The 18,198-nt window shown below is 36.4% G+C and overlaps 1 protein-coding gene across 8 annotated transcripts in view; it reads right to left on the bottom strand.

The window, feature by feature from the left end:
• PTPRA (protein tyrosine phosphatase receptor type A) overlaps positions 1 to 18,198 on the bottom strand; it is a 127,095-nt gene that overhangs the window by 71,409 nt on the left and 37,488 nt on the right. For 6 of the 8 annotated variants that reach the window (XM_069496510.1, XM_069496511.1, XM_069496513.1 and 3 more), the window contains exon 2: positions 12,346 to 12,419. The exons of the other annotated variants lie outside the window; for them this stretch is intronic. In XM_069496510.1, the coding sequence (XP_069352611.1) occupies positions 12,346 to 12,372 (27 nt within the window). In that variant the 5' untranslated portion in view covers positions 12,373 to 12,419. The remainder of the gene's footprint in view (positions 1 to 12,345; positions 12,420 to 18,198) is intronic. 8 annotated transcript variants of the gene reach the window in all.

Raw genomic sequence — 18,198 nt, 5'->3', positions numbered from 1 at the left:
TGAGACTATTATCAAAACTTATAGGCAAATGATTTTGAAAATTTCAAGGAAACACACAAATCCCTCCCAAAAAAGAGAACTTAAAACTAACCCAGGAAGAATAAAAAACCTGAATATTCTTATAATTAAAGAGGTTGAACCAGAAGTTAAAAATTTTCCCACATAAAAAACACTGGGCTCAGATGGTATTAAGGGTGAGAAAAAAGAAGGAACAATTCCCAGCTCATTCTACGAGGAGAGAAAAACTTGGCCCTAAAATTGGACAAAAATATTTTAAGAAAGAAAATTATAGGCCCAGTTTCACACAATAACATAGATTTAAAAATTCTAAGCAAAATATTAACAAATTGAATCTAGTACATAAAAAAGATAAATCATGATCAATTTGAATTTATACGATATAAAAGTATGTTTTAATATAAAAATCTATAAATATAATTCACCCTTATTAGAGAAAGATCATACAATCATTAAAATAGATGTAGAAAATGAACTGGATAAAAATACATGAATTCAAGATTTTTTTAAAAATCCTATTAATTAGGAATAGAAGAAAACTTCCTTACCCTGATAAAAAGTTACTATTCTAAAACAACACCACCACTATGCAATTATCTTCAACAGAGAAAAACTGAAAGCATTCCTTTGAAAATCAGGAATAAGACAAGATGACCTACTATCACTTGTATCTAATATTGTATGAGATCCTTGCCTTTGCAATAAGAAAAGAAATTAGAATCATAAAAATTAAAAGGGATACTATTATTTGCAAAAAATATGATTGTTTACATAGAAAACCCCACAAGAATCTACAGGTAAATTATTAGAAATAATAGGGTGGGTCTGTTAAGGTGACTAGATATAGGATTTTTATACCCTAGCAAAAATAGCCACTGATGTGCACTCAGAAAGGATTTGTTAGGTTAAGAGAGAACTAATTATGTGTAAATGCTGATCAGAAGAAATCAGATGGGAAGGAAGGGGAGGTACATAAGAAAGGTAGGAACAGGCAGAAAAACACTAGAAAATAGAGCAGCAATCTGACATCTTCAAGAAATCTCCATGAAGTATGCAACAAGGTCAAAGGCTAAGACAGAGGAGGATATAATGGGAAACTGTTTTTGAAGTGATAAGACTAATACTGCTGCTGCACAAAATGACAGGAAGTGTTGACACTGGGCAGCCCTAACGACCCAGGTGAGATGAGACCCATTTTTCCAGGATTCTATTTTATTTTATTTTATTCTATTTTATTTTTGAGACAAAGTCTTGCTGTGTTGCCGGGGCAAGAGTGCCAGAGCATCAGTCTAGCTCAAACTCCTGGGCTCAAGCGATCCTCTTGCCTCAGCCTCCCAAGTAGCTGGGACTACAGACATGTGCCACCATGCCTGGCTAATTTTCTTTTTCTATATATTTTTAGTTGTCCAGCTAATTTTTCTATTTTTAAGTAGAGACAGGGTCTCGCTCTTGCTCAGGCTGGTCTCCAACTCCTGAGCTCAAACAATCCTCCTGCCTCGGCCTCCCAGAGTGCCAGGAATATAGGCATGAGCTACCGCGCCCAGCCTTTTCCAGGATTCTTTTATGAAAAAATGCTCTAAGCAGTAATGGTTTGGAGAACATACAGAATTAAGGTTTTGCTGGGTGAATGTAACAAAACTATCAACAATAGGGCTAAGTACTGGCAAGAGAATGGCTGAACTGCTGAACCACAGAGTTTAGCATTGACAGGGATGCAAGGTAGATACTAGAGACGATTAGAAAAAACAAGAGATTTAAGTGGCTAAAAACACAGAAATTGTTGGAAAATATTTTATAGTAGGAACAATACAGTATGTAAACTGGAAGGCCCCAAGAGACTAATTTCACCAGAATTGTTTGGAACCTATTGTGATGGACTATAGTTCTTGAAAAATCAACAAATATGGCTACCTCTATGTACAGCTTCCTTGAGATGTATGGATCTAAGTAAAAGGCAAACGCCAGTAAAATGCAAATCCTTTACTACCTACCCTCCACCCCCAGATTTTGCCACAAGCAGCTTCCTAAATATCCCTGCAAATTTCCATGCTTCCTTTCCTTCTCTACTGTAGGTAAAACTTGGAAAAACTATTTCAGTACTGACTAGCTTCTTTTAAAAAGTTAATTAGGAGTATCTGGGTTATTTGAAGCATTCATCAACCTCCTATCCAAATGAATTGTCAGAAAGTATCTATAGGCAAATTTTAAATATAAATAACTCTAATAAGAATACTTCTTAAACTTTGGCCTAATAATGTGGCAAAAATTAGGCAGCAAGTCATCGTATCTATCAAATACTAGCAGACACTAACTTCTGTAGCTATGACACTAATCAATACTGAAATCTCTTATCTTCCAGGAGGACGGTTCATGTATTTAGCGTTTGCAAAGAGTTCCTGCTGAGCTAAACATAGTCCAGTGTGCACTCTACTAAAGAGTCCATGAGACAAGCATGGGGGAGGGTGGCTAGTTTAATTCTTTCACAATGCCTGTGGAGAGTCTGGCAGTGATGAAAGCCTAGAAAACTCATGAAAGGCCCTTTTATAACCAGGGTGAATGTGGAGCACAAAAGCAAAGTCAGATGACCTACTTAAAGCTTTGCTTTTACTGTTGGAATTCATTCTCATTCCAGATTAGTCTCTTTCTAGAAAAAAGAAAACCTTACATAATAGTCGGAAAATTAAGATACAGGAAGTATAACTCTGCTAAGCTCCAACCTTACCCTCTGAAATAGCTGAAGTCCTCAGGTCTGTGGGCAAAGACAGAAAATATTCAATAAGGCTCCAAGAGGTATGCTTGCGTACCTCATTGTAACAAGGTGTTCTCTGACTCTTGGGCTTTTAGGAAATTTAAGATCTATAACCCATAGATCACAGACCAGAAGTTTGGGCTAGTAATATATTATGAGAAGAAATAGTTTCTTAAATTCTTCCTAGAACTCACATAAAGCAAATGGAAGTAAAACTTGGACTGTAAGGTAATGACAGTCCAAGTTCCTTCAAAGTAGAGAACCACTCATTTGTTTGTTCATTCAACTAAGCTCCTTGTTTTGTGCCAGGCTGGGGAGGCAAGAGAAAGCAGCTCCTGTCCTCAAGGAGCTCACATCTCCAGTGTTTTCTCAAATCCCTTTTGCATGTTAACCAAAATGTTTCATGTTAATCAATAAAACTCTTTTATCCAGGAAGCAGATGAACGTGGCTTTTCTTCATTTTGATTCATTTACTCTTTCCTTTAAATAGAGAAATAAGATGGAAAATTCTTATTTCACCATCTCTTCTATAATTAAAAAATTATCTAATCTGTTCTCATTCTGCTAAATCAACAATTACAGAATACCTACTATAGGTGTCAAACTGTGCAGATGACACTTGTGAGAATCACAAAGAAATTCAACAGTCTCCTAATGTGCTCCCTTTCTTCTTTTCCGTCTTACTTCCATGTTTGCCCTCTCTTTCCTTCCTTCCTCCCCAAAGTTTTGCTTTGAAGGAAGAATTAGGTAACTAGTCCAAGACCACAGAGCTAAATCCAGAACCTAGATTCACTGGCACCCAATTCACTGATTTTTCTGAAGGGAAATGGAAAAAAAAAATCGGGAAGGGAAAGAAAATGTCTCAGAGCTCATTATTATAGTTCTAAATCAATCTCAACTCTTCTCTCCCCCCACATACTTTTTTGATAGTCATCTAGTCTCACACTGGCAATTGTTGCTGCCTGGCAGTTTCTGCTCCAAGTTCTCTCTTATCATACAGTTTTCATCTTAAACAAAATCTGCCCCAGTTAGTTATGGTAAAACCATTCTCATCCCCTCCCTACTCCAAATGTTTATTATGATAGCAGCCTATTCATTGCTTCCACAGAACTTAATAAAAATTGTACATATATTTACCAATCAATTATAATTAAGACTCTGTGCTCCATATAGACCAAAGACCAGGTCTGCTCAGCTCACAGGACCTACCCAACATCTAGCTAAGTGCTCCACACATACAGGTATGTTAGGTAATGAACTGAAGTTAATCAGCCTCTGTAGGGACTACAGTGCTGCTTTAAAACATCTCAATCCCTGAAATTGGATTAAAATGATTCAAGACCTTTAGGCAAGGCTCAAAACAAATGCAAACCCTCTGTAGAAAAAGACAGCATCCTAGGTCTTAAATTATTTCTACAAACAATTTTAAAACTATAGTGTCTAGTCTATAAAAAGACAACACGAGGATTAGTAAAAAAGAAAGAACAGTCCCACAGCATTAAGAATTTCAGCCAACACATCTATTATGTACCTGTAATAATTAAAAATAAAAAAAATTTTTTTAAAAAAGTAATGGCATAGAATCTAAAAAAAAAAAAAGATCAAATATGAATTCTAAGCCAAGTGTGGTGGCACGTGCTTATAGTCCCAGCTACTTAAGAGGCTGAGACAGGAGGATGACGTGAGCCCAGGAGTTTGAGGCTGCAGTGTACTATGATTGCACCACTGCATTTCAGCCTGGGTGACAGAGTGAGAAGAGACGGAAAGGGAAAGGGAAGAAGAAATCATAATTCTAGAACTGAGAAAATACAGAAACTGAAATAAAGATCTCAGTGGATGGATTTAAGAACAAATAAAATACAGCTGAAGAGAGAATTAGTGAACTGGAAGATAGGTCAAAAGGAAGTATCTAGAATAAAACTAAGAGGCAAAAAGATAAAAAAATACAGAAGAGAAGGTAAGAGGCATAAAGGACTCAGTGAGATGATCTAATCTATGTGTAATTTCAGTTGTAGATAAGAGGGTGGAGAGAATGGGACAGAAGAAATATTTGAAGAAACAATGGCTGAAAATTCTCCAAAACTGACAAAAGATATCAAACAACAGATTCAAGAAGTCCTAAGAACTCTTAAGCAGATAAATAAAAAGGAAACCTGGGTCTAGATACAACATAGTAAGACTTCTGAAAACCAAAGAATTATGGAAAAAAAATTTTTTTTTGTTTAAGCAGCCAGAATAAAAGGGGCGGGGGGGGAGACACTTGGTAGACTGTTTGCAAAGATGGCTACAAAAACTCCTACCCCATACACATGCCTTTTATAGTGAGACACTGCCACTCCTCCTATCAGGAGGTAAAGTTTATTTCCCTATCCCTTTAAATTGGTCTTGTGACTTGCTTAAACCAATAAAGTGCAGAAGTAATGGTGTGACTTCCAAGTTGATACCTTAAGTGGCCTTGCTGCTGTCATTTGGCTCTCTGGGAATACTGCTGTCATAATGTTAGAAACCTTGGCTCACCTCCTTATATGAAGAGAAAGGATCAACCAATAACTGACACCAACAGCCTGACTTGCACTTGAGACAATCTGAGCCCCAGATAAACCACTAGCTGACTAAAAAACTGCATGGATGACTACAGTCAAGACCAGCAGAGGAACCAAACAGCTAACTCAGCACAGATTCATGTTCACAGAATTGTGAACCAATTAAGTGGTTGTTCCTTCAAAATAACTAAATTTGGGGATGTTTTCCTATGCAGCTATATAAAGTGGATACAGAAATATTTCTTCAAGGAAAAACAATTGGACTAACAGCTGATCATAAGACTTAAGGATTGTTAACTTTACATCATAGTATTTAAGTTGCAGGTATCAAGAAGAAAAGTAAATAAACATCATCCAAGTACTTACAGCCTCTTCTAGAGAAAAGGATAGTATGTTTTCAGTGGTATGCAGCATTGTTCTATCATGTTAGGCAGAAGAATGGCCTCATCTTTACTTGGAAATTAAGTATGGTTTAACCTCAAGCAGAATAAAAATTAATTACAGGAGACTGAACTTATAGAGGACTGAAAAAAAATTTAATGACTTTTTTTGCTTGAAACATTGCTGATTTTTTTTTGTGCTTTTCTTTTCCAGAAGTAAAGAAAACTTTTTTTCTTCTTTTGAGCTATTTATAGCTTACAACAAATTGGTAAAGGACATTTTTGTGAGCAAAATTTGAAGCAATTATTTTTCTACTTGTTTTCTCCAGAGATTGGAAACTATTTGTGAGCATTCTTATTTTATAGCAATATAGTTATTTACATAAGTCCAATGAGAATCTTTCTTTTATAACAGGCCACAAGTGGAGACACTAGTTGTTTTACCAAGGCTTTGACTGGAATGGCATATTTTCAGATTATGCCCAGACTGCTTTGAGGAATTAAGGTTAACTTCATAGAGCTGATAAAAACCTCTTTGGAAAAACAGGCCCGGTACCTTGTCTATGACATTTCCTGATCTGTGGTAAGTAAAGAATGTCACTTTCTGACACGTCCCTCAAGTTACTTTGGGACCTCAAGAAAAGAGGAATTTACCGAATTTATACAGGTTTATCTGCAGACACAGATAAATCCTTGGCTTGACTCAAGAAGCTTAAAAGTCTAACCTGAGATTCCTTATGAAAAAGTTCCAGCAAGGCCAATTCTTGTTACAGTTTATGCAAACAATCAGGCTAAATATAATGAGACTAAAATTTATTCTGCAAATAAATTAGTCCTACCATGATTTGTCTTTGGTAGAAATGGGAAACTGGAGAGAGAAAATTATGTTTCAGAAAAAAACTATAGGCTACTTGTTATTAGATTCCAGTTTTGTCCATTGTTTTTGAGTTTTTGTTACTTGCCTACAATTTGGACTAAATCCTGAATTCTTTCCTGGCTACAAGTCTCCAAAATAACATTTTTAAATTTTTCTTCCATTTTTCTGATTTGGACTTAATGAAATTGCCACTACCTTTCATTTCCTGAGGCTCTGCAAGCATATTTCTATTCTGGCTACAAGTCTCCAAAATAACATTTTTAAATTTTTCTTTCATTTTTCTAATTTGGACTTAATGAAATTGCCACTACCTTTCATTTCCTGAAGCCCTGCAAGCATACTTTGTGACATACAAACCTCAGGTGAGAAAAACCTGTCAGATTACCACTGCTTACCTTCTACTTTAACTAAAGATGCTTAGAGTTTAACATCTAGACACCCCAACTTGACGCCCTCCAGACAGCAAGAAAACTGGTTCATAAACTGTTCCAAATATTAACCTTTGTCTTTCTTCTGTTTGAAATCTTGTCTGCAATGCCATATCCTGAAATGAGACATCGCTGTTTAATGGGACTGGCCTATTTCCAGAAATGGAAGACTGGTTCAAGAGGATCCTTTGCCACTGTTTTTTTTTCTGTTTTTTTTGTTTTTTTGAGACACAGTCTCGCTCTGTCGCCCAGGCTAGACTGCCATGGCATCAGCCTAGCTCTTACCAACCTCAAACGATCCTCCTGCCTCAGCCTCCTGAGTAGCTGGGACTACAGACATGCGCCACCACACCCCACTAATTTTTTTATTTTTAGTAGAGACGAGGTCTCGTTCTAGCTCAGGGTGGTCTCCAACTCCTGAGCTCAAGCAATCCACCCGCCTTGGCCTCTCAGAGTGCTAGGATTATAGGCATGAGCCACTGTGCCCGGCCTACACAATTATATTCATTAAAACTCTCTGATAATGGTGCAGGTACAGATTTATAAAGTCTGTACATGTAAGTATTGAGTACATGATAAAGAACTCTTTAAAGTCAATAGAAAATTAATGGATTATTTAATAAATAGTACTAGGAAAACTGCTGAACTATTCAGCACAAAGTAAATTAGCTCCTCATTTCATGCAATATCTCAAAAATAAATTCCAAATGGTTTAAAGTTCTAAGTATATAAATAACAAGAAATAACATAATACCATGTAAATAAATATAAATAAACTATAAAAAAATTTGAAGAAAACATTTGGAAATATTTGTTCTTGCGGTGAGATAGCCCTTTCTAAATATTAAAACTAAATATTTAATAGCTTCAGGTATATAAAATGCTTAAACTCCTATATGTCAACAAAACATCAAAAACTAAAATTAAATAAGAAACCAGAAAAAAAAATCAGAAACTAGAAAAAACATCTGCAAAATGTTACAGGCAAAAGGTTAAATAACATTATTAAATAAAGTGTTTCCAAATCAGTTAAGTACCAACACACTCGTGGAAGGATGGATAAAAGTCATGAACAGGCAATTCATAAAAGTAAAATAATTATGATAAATAAATGGAAAAAATTCATCTTTACTAACAATAAGGAAAGCAAATTAAAGCAACCTGGTAATTACCTCTCAAATTCACACATATTTATAAAAGTGGTAATATTTAAATGTTCATAAACTATGGGGAAATGAACCTCAAAGTATACTGCTATAATTGTAATCTCTGTGACATTTGTCTAAACTACTCATTTGAGATATGGTCTATAATGCTACGTGCCAATACTAATTTTGCTTTTTACATATATGATCTCCCCAACAAAACCAGAAACCTCAGGGCAGTGACTTTCTTAACTTTCTTGTTTTTTCAACATAAAAATCAAAACCTACACATAAGAGGCATCCAATGCTGTTGTAACGATAGGGAAAATTATAAAACCTCTGAACCAGAGAAGAGTAAATAAAAAGTACACCTCATGATATGCTGAAATAAAAACTTAAAAAAAAAAGTACACCTTTACCCCACAACTCCCTAATCTAATTTCTAGATTATCCTCGCCATCTAGTTCCACCATTCCTATCTCAGGCTGCCAACCATCACTCAGGAGTACCACACTCCTCAGTGCTGTGCAGAAAACATCCTTCCTTTGTCAGTTTCCTGTGTCAGTTTCTAGCACAGTCAGTTTCTACCCAAGTCTGGGTAGATGGTTATAGTGACAAGAAGGTACCACCTCTCTCTCCTTTACAGAGCCTCTCTTCTCATGTTTTAAACTAGAAGAGATCCCCTCATCCTTTCTAAGGTTACTGCCTATGTCCTTGATCCTATCTGGGATCTTTCCCTCAAAATTATGCATTTCCCTCTGGTACTTTCAATTTCTCCCGCTCTAACCCTCGTTTCCCTGTTTACAAATAGGCACAGATGTTCCAAACAGATATTTAAAAATACAGACAAAAATAAACTCACCATTTAACCCCACAGGCCCCTCTTTTCCCTTCTTTCCTCATACCACTAAACTTGTGTAAGATATACTCTGCTTTCATTAACTCACTGTCCACCTCTCCTTAATGACCTCATTATGCTCTTAATTCCTTCACTCTCAATAACTCTACAATAACTTTCTGATCAAATACAACTTTTTCCCTCAGTTTTTGTCTCGTCTTGCATTTGACATGTTATAGCTATCTTTTTCTCTCAAAAGTTTCTCAGTTCCTGGTTCTCTTGACACAATGACTACTCAATTTTAGTTCCAAAAGCTTTTCTTCCTCTACCATTCACACATCAAAATCTCAACTATACCTTATTTGGGGCCAGGCATTGGGTTAAATGTTAGGGATGCAAGGAATAAAAAGACAAAGCTCTTATTCTCAAGTTCACGTGCTCCTTTTCCAGTTCAGTCTTTCATTCAACAAACTGTCATCAAAAAGTTAGGCACTGTGCTAGGTGCTAGGCTTAGAATGCAAGTTAAGACCAGTCCCTGTCTTCAAGTTCACAGCAAAGGCAATAAGTAAACAAGGCCCACATGTGTTCCAGGTGCCATGACAGAATAGTCAATTCCATTTGTTTCGGGGGGCTAAGGAAGGAGTGTCTACAATGTTGTCTTCCTGATGCATATCCATTCTGCCCTAGAAAGACAGAAACCCACCTCCACCGTCTCACTTCTGAACATACACCACCATTCTCCAAGTGCTATGGAATGTCTCACTATCACCTTAAACTCTAAACCATATTGATCACCTTCTCTTTAAATCCAATTTATTCTCTATACTTCCTTATTTCTGTTAGGGATTCTACCACTGTCTCAGTCTCTTAGATACCAAATTATGTACTACTCTTTCAAGATGTCTCTCTTCCTAGGTTGCCTCTGCTCTTTCTATAATAGTACTGGTACAACCACCAATCCATTTCATGCCTCTATCACTTCCTACTCAGTGTTATACAAACAAGGCTAATCATCAGAACCATAGGATGGGAGAGGGAGAGCTTTTAAAAAACAGCGTCCTAGGTCTCTTATTTGAAGATTTTGGTTTGGGATGTCTTGTTCAGAATCTGTATTTCCCTACACTAATCTGTGTCCAGACCTTCTACTGAGTTCTAGTGCAGCTAACAGCCCTCCAACTACACCCCCAGGAGTCTTCCTACAAGTGTTATATTCATCCTGCTCAAAGTTTTCAATGGTTTCCCACTGAATAAATAATACATTTGAAAATATTTGGGCTGTATAAGAAGCCCTGGAGAATTTGTTTGCTGTTATGGGTTGAACTGTGTCTCCCCAAAAAGATATCGTGAAGTCCTAACCCCTATTACCTCAGAATGTGACCTTATTTGGAAATAGGGTCATAAGGAAGACATAATTAAGATGATGTCATACCAGAGTACTGTGGGCCCCTAATACCAATATGACTGGTGTCCTTAGAGAAGATGGTCATGTGAAAACAGACATAGGGAGAGAGCCATTTGAAGACAGAAGACTTGTGTGATCATTTACAAGCCAAGGAACACAGGGGCTACCAGAAGCTAGGAAGAGATGCATGGAACGGATTCTCCCTCAGAAGGAATCAACCTTGCCAACACCTTGATTTTGGACTTAGGGCCTCCAGAACTGTGAGACAATACACTTCTGTTGTCTTTAGCCATCTAGTTTATTGTACTTTGTTATGGCAGCCCTAGGAAACCAATACAGATCCCCAAACTACACTTACAATCTCATCTTTCACTGTTAAACTCTCTGTTAAAGTTAAACTAATATAAAATTCTTACACTATTGAGATTTTTTTCATTCATAAGCATTTCTACTTCCAGAATCCTCCTTTTTTCACCTACTACAAGATCATACCATACTTGTATTTTACTTTGTCTTGATGCTTCCCATCCATCCTGTCTCTTCTCAACAATAGCCCTACCAACGACTACTTGCACTATAATTTACCATGTGCTACAATGCATGAAGCCTCTTGCAAGTGTCTATATTCATTTTGCTAGGGCTGCCATAACAAAGTGTCACAGACTGGGTGGGTTAAAGAACAGAAATGTATTTTCTCACAGTTCTGGAGGCTGGATGTCTCAGATCAAAGTGTCAGCAGGTATGGTTTCTTCTGAGGCCTCTCATCCCTGCAAGATGGCACCTTCTCACTGCGTCCTCTCCTCACGCAGTTGTATCTCTGTATGTGTGTGTTTCTGGTCCGTGTACAAATTTCCGTTTCTTATAAGGACACCAGTCATATTGGATTACAGCCACCCTAAAGACCTCATCTTAACTTTATCAACTCTTTAAAGATCTTATCTCCAAAAATACTTTATGGTCATTCTTTATGTCAGTACATAAAATCCTATCTCACTCTCATTAATGACTATACAGTGTTCAAAAGAAGGGATGTACATCAAGCAAATAAAAGTGAATGTGTGTGAATACACAGCAGGGGCTAAACAAAGCTGAAGAAATAACAAGAACAAAGAATAAAGAGGGCTAATGTGATGGTCAACTATTAACCCTCATACAGGAAAAGAAAGAGTTGGGGTAAGAATTTTATGTAAACAGTTAACACACTGACTGGAGAGACCTAAAGCAGCTGATCTGGGAGCAGGTACTCCCTCTGCCTTCTTCAACGTTTAGCAGCCAGCTCTTGACCACTTAACTCTGCAAGCTGACAAGCTCTGCTCTTGTGCTCAAATCTCTTATACAACCTTTCTACTCTTTCATTCTTAAACATGAAAGAACAAGCAAGGATCACTAGGCCAAGGTAAACAAGCAAGAAAAGAAAATGGCTGGCGAAAATAGGGATAATTCCAGGAAAAAAGGTCACAAAAACAACGCAATTTTTTTTAAAGAGATGGAGTCTCACTCTGTTGTCCAGGCTAGAGTACAGTGGCGTGATCATAACTCACTGTAGCCTCACACTTCTGGGCTCAACTGATCCTCCTGCTTCAGCCTCCCAAATAGCTAGGACTACAGGCATGCACCACAATGCCTAGCTTTTTTATTTTTATTTTTTGTAGATACAGGTCCCATTATGTTGCCCAGGCTGGTGTCAAACTTCTGGCCTCAAGCAATCCTCCCACCTGGACCCCTAAAGTGCTGGAATTACAGGAGTGAGCCACCACACTCAGACTGATTCTGATTCACGATCAGGTTGAGAACCATCATGTAAAAGGATGATAATTATAATGTTTTTAGTCATAAAAAATAAACTACTGTTATAGCTTGGAAACAAAATGAAATGGGAAAGAATCTGACCTTAGCTTTATTCTGTGAGGACACTAACTTGGCTGACAAAAAGCCCCCTCACAGTTCTGGTTTTATTTCTCTTACCTTAGTTATTTGAACTGCATCATCCATCACCACTCATTGGAATTCCATAAATATCTCTTTTTAAGTTGTGTCACCTACAACCAAAGGAAAAATACCTTTAGAAATATAAAACAGCCCTATTTTAAAACCATGGATTGTTCTGGGGAGAGGAGTATACCCTAATGAGATGTTTCATGGAAGTGTACTTAAAACTCTAGAAGCGTTAGAAGAAATGTGCGCACAATCTTAAATAGTTCAGATCACTGAAGAGTTCATGAGAAATGAATTCAGCAAGAGATTAGATCTTTCCAGTAGGAACAAGATGGAACACTCTTCCATGTCCCACAACTTGCACTATGCCACTTACTGCAGAAGTGTTTATGTACCATTTGGCCCCTTCATAGGGGACATTTGGCAATGTCTTAGATAGTTTTGATCACCACAGCTAAGAACAGGGGGCTGCTGCTGGCCTGGGATACTGCCAAACATTTTACAAATCACAGGACAGGCCTCTATAACAAGCAATTATCAGGCCCCAAATGTCAACAGGGCCAAGGCTGAAAAACTCTGCACTGGTCAAAGACCCACCCTCAGCCACTGACTGAGCAACGTGGTAGTACAAGGGCCAAGCCATTCCCACCCACTTTATTCTGAGACATTGATTTTTTTTTTTTTTTTAAGTTTAGCTTACTCCTGAACTATCAGAGTAAGGCTTAAAGGAAGAAGAAAACCAGCAAATTTTAAAATGCATTAAATAAAGGCCCAGGCAGACATGGCCCAAATTCCTTATTAGGCACAAGTAATAATGATCATTATTCAAATCTTTAATAACTGCCTAATTTCCATTTTCTGGGTGCTTTTTCTGCTTGGATATTTCAAACAATCAACTTGGTCACATCTTGGAAGATGACAATACAGTGGCTGATTACCCATCACAGATAAACAGAGCACATCAAAAAGCAGCAGCTCAACAAGGATCAGGATAAAAAGAATAACAGCTACTCTTTATTAAGTACTTATTGTGTGTCAGGCACTGTGTCAAACTGTATAATGTATATTACTTAACATTACCTTCAAAATAATCACAGGAATAGACACTTCACTTTGAAGATTTTACAGATGAGAAAACTATGGCACAGAGCAGTTAAATAATTTGTCCACAAACAACTGGTAGGTGGCAAGACTGAAACTTAAACCCGGGCATATATGACTCCAAAATCTCTGCTCTCACTTGTTGGCTGAATAAAGCCTATAACCCATGCGTGTCAACAGTCACCTGAGGAAAAGGGCCTTCTCCAAAAGGAGCTGAATGGAAAGTTTCAAAGCCCCCTGTTTGAAATGTATCATAATTGTCATATATTTCTAAGTATGATGTGTAATGTACACAGCCAGTGAGTCTTTCCAATTACTGTTTGACTAAATGAAAGAATAAAACAAATGGGAAAAGCCAATTTGATGATATGGCAAACCCTCCCACCCCAAAGATGGGAAACACAACCTTGTGGCAAATTAGAGACACTGCTATGGTTCCATTTCCTACTCTTAACAGAGCCACTGACAGGAAGCCCCATGCTTACTATAGTAACAACTAGTCTTGCTACTCACCAAGTTTCTGTCTTTTGCTTCCTCAGGAAGCAGATAGGAAAATCAGGCTCCTGATCTACTTTTTACAGACGAGCTGCCACTTAAAAATAGAATTTAAGAAATGAATATATAGCCAGCCACAGTAGCCCATGCCTGTACTTGGGTGGCTGAGGTAGGAAGATTACTTGAGCCCAGGAGATGGAGGCCAGTAATTTTATACTTTGGGTGACACTGTGTATTAAACGTAACCTTCAAAGGACACAGTCTTATCTTTCTTTAATCTAGTAATATAGTGGTCTAGAAAATCTATTAAAACTCTCCAGCTATTAAAATCTAGAAATGCTGAATAAACACTAATATCCTTTGAAAAGCTTAGCTAAGTTCTCAAGAAAGCAGGTAACCAGCCTGGGCAATGTGGCAAGACCTCGTCTCTAACTAGCTTACTAAATAAATGAAAGTAAGTAAGTAGGGAAAACCACCAGTGGCATGAAACAAAAAGTGAACCAAAAGTCAGAGCCAGAATTACGAGCTGACCTCTATATTGGCTCCAGGAATATTTGTTAAAACATTTGAATAACATTTGTGTTTAACAATTATTATGAGATAAAAAGCATCAAAACCATAAGAACTAAAACACTCTAGAAAATTAGAGAGCAGAACCAAATGGAACTTCTAGAAATAAAAAGTAGTTGCTGAAATCTAGAGAGAATTAGTAAGCTGGAAAATATATTTGAAGAATTTATCCAGAATGCTACAGAGAGAAATAAAGAAACATTTGCTGATTTTGAAAATTAACTCAGAGCCAAAACTTATAAATGGCTGAATTCAAAAAACAAGACTTCTTTGCATTCTCTATTCCTGTAATCAAAATAAGCTCCTTTTGACAAACTAGGAATTATAAGACAGCTTTGTCAACCTGAAAAGAACCACCTATAAAAAACTTAAAGCTAATGTCATACTTAATGGTGAAATACTGAATTCTCCCCTCTAAAACTGGGAACAACATGAGGACACCGACTTCTCATCACTTTTGTTTAACACTGTATTGAAGGTCCTGCTCAGTGCAAAAAGGCACAAAAAAGAAATAAAGAGGCATTCAGATTGGAAAAGAAGTATTAAAACTGTACTTATAGAGAATAGGATCTTGTAGATAGAAAATGTTAAGATATCTAACAAAAAAGTCAGAACTAATAAGTTTATCAAAGTAGCAGAATATAAGAATATAAACACAGAAATATCAATTATATCGATATATATCAACAATGTACAGTTGGCAATTGAAATTTTTAAAAATATCATTTATAATAGGATCCAAAAAAAAAACCCCCAAATTACATAGGGATAAATTTAACAACAGATATACAAACTTGTATGCTGAAAATTACAAAACACTGTAGAACTTAAAGATTTAAATAAATGAAGAGATATAATTTGTTAATGGATCAAAAGACTCAATATTGTTAAGATGTCAATTTGTCCCAAACTGATCTACAAATTCAACACAAGCCCAATAAAATTCTCGGCAGATGTTTTTCAGTAGAAATTGACAGGCTACTTCTAAAATTTACACGGAAATGCAAAGAACTTAGAATAGCCAAAACTATTTTGATAAAGAAAGTTGGAAGGCCATCTGACAGTGAATAAGACAGTATGTTACAGGTATAAAGGCAGACATATAAATCAAAAGAATAGACTAGAGAGTCCAGAAATAGAACCACACATATATGAGCAATTGGTTTTCTATAATACAAAGATGCCAAGGCAATTCAATGGGAACAGTCTTTTCCACAAATAGTACTAAACTGTAATACTCAAATGGAAAAAAATAAACTTTGATCCTTAACCTCATGCAATACACAAAAATTAACTTAAAAGGCTATTGGAGATAAACGCAAAAGCTAAAAGTATAAGAACACATAAGAGAAACTCTTTGCAATCTTGAAATAGTGTATTAGTTTGATATTACTGAAGAACAAATTATTACAAAGTTAGAAGTCAGATGCCCGGGCACAACATGGCTTCTCTCACAAGGATAAACTCAAGATGTATGCTAGACTGTGCTCTCATCTCAATTTTGAGATTCTCTTCCAAGTTCACACCATTGTGGCAGAATTCGGTTCCTTGCAGTTTTGGGTCCCTATTTTTTTTTTTTTTTGCTACTTCTCAGCCATGGGCCATTCCCCTAGAGCCCACCTGCAATACTCGACATGTGGCCCCCTCTATCTTCAAAACCAGCAATAGAAAATCTCACTTTTGTCAAATCCTTCTCATATTTCAAATCTTCTGACTTCTCCTAACTCTGACTCCTCAATCTGTAATTATAGGCTTCCTATGATTAGATCAGGCTTGTCCTCACAATCTCCCTTTTAATTAACTTGAAGTCAACACACTGGCGACTTAATTACATCTGTAAAGCCCCCTTTGCCAGGTAATGTAACATGATCATTGCAGTAAAATCCCATCATATTCACAAGACCTGGCAACACTTATGGGAAGGAAATTATACAAAGATGTAGGTCACTGGGGGTCATTTTAGAATTCTGCCCACCACAGACAGACAAAGATCTCTTAGACTGGATACAAAAAACTTGAACCATTAGTAATAATTTAGACTTTGTCAAAATTACTTTTTGCTCTTTGAGAGATACCACTGGGGAAAAGAGAAAAGGCAAGCCACAGGCTGAAGGAGAATATCTGTAATACATATAAATGATTAATGAATTGTATCCAGAATATATAAAGAACCTTTACAACTCAAACATATGATAATATTAACAAGTAAAAATAATCCAACAAAAAATAGGCAAAAGATTCAAGGAGACACTTTACAAAAGCAAACATACAAATGGCCAATGGGTACATAAACATCATTAGTGATTGGGAAAATGTAAATTAAAACCACAGTGAGACACCACTATACACCCTTTACAATGGTTAAAAATTAAAAGGCTGGCAATACCAAGTATTGGTGAGTACCTGGAAGAACTGTCACTCCTGCACATTGCTGATGAGAATGCAGAGTATAAAACTCTGGAAAACAGTTTGGCCAGGTTCTTATATGTTAGCAGCTTTATTCATAAGGGAACCAAACTATAAATAACTTAAATGCTTATCAACATAAGGAAGATAAATCATAGGATAGTCATAGAATGGAATACTACTCAGAAAAAAGAAAAAAAGGGAATTAGCTACTAATACGCCTAACAACATGGATGACTATTAAAAATCTGCTGAGAGAAAGAATCCAGACAAGAGTACATACTATACGATTTTAGTCATATAACACTCTAGAAAAGACAAATGTAATCTAGTCACTGAATGCAGATAAATAGTTATGTAAAGCTCAAGAAGGGAGTAGAAGGGAATGACTGGGAAGGATACAGGGAACTTTTGAGGGTTAAGGAAATACTATATATCTTGATTGTGGGGGGATGGTTACTCAGGCATATAAATTTGACAAAACTTACCCAATTGTATGTGGAAAATGAGCACATTTTATTGTAAGAAGATCATGCCTTGATAAAGCTCATTTTATATTTGATATCCTGAAGATATATGTGCAATCCAATTTTATTGTGCTGAACACAATCATTCATAATAAACCTTATACACAATGCAAAAGATGGAATGAAACAGAAGCTAATAGCTAATGAACTGCTGTTAAAAAGCCCATGTATCAATGTAATGTACCACATTAATAGAATAAAAGGGAAAAAAACACATGATCGCCTCAGTGCAAAAAAAGCATTTGACAAAATCAAATACCCTTTCATAAAAAAAAAAAAACAAAAAAAAAACACTCAACAAATTAGGAAGAGAAGGGAATTTCCTCAACATGATAAAGGACATTATGAAAAAACCACAGCTTTACTCAATAGGGGATTGAATACAGCTCCTCCCACTGCCCCAAGATCAGGAACAAGATAAGGTTCCTGCTTTTGCCACTTATATTCAACACTGTACTAGCAGTTCTAGCCACAGCAACTAGGCAAGAAAATAAAAGGCATCCAAAGCGGAAAGAAAAAAAAAAAACTATTTCTGTTCACAGATAACATGATCTGATACATAGAAAATCCTAAAGAATCCACAAAAAACTATTAGAGCTAATAAACAAATTCAGTAAAATTGCAAGATACAACATCAACCCACAAAAATAAGTTTTGTTTCTATGCACTATTATTTACCAATTCCAAAACTGAAGTTAAGAAAACAATCTTGCTTAAAAGAGCACCACAGAATAAAATACTGAGGAGTAAATTTAACCAAGGAAGTGTAAGACCTGTGTACTGA

The sequence above is a fragment of the Eulemur rufifrons genome, chromosome 20 (genome assembly GCF_041146395.1).
Source record: "Eulemur rufifrons isolate Redbay chromosome 20, OSU_ERuf_1, whole genome shotgun sequence".
NCBI classification, from domain to species: domain Eukaryota; kingdom Metazoa; phylum Chordata; class Mammalia; order Primates; family Lemuridae; genus Eulemur; species Eulemur rufifrons.
Note: the sequence above shows the minus strand (reverse complement) of the source record. Positions and strands in the feature narration are given on the sequence as shown.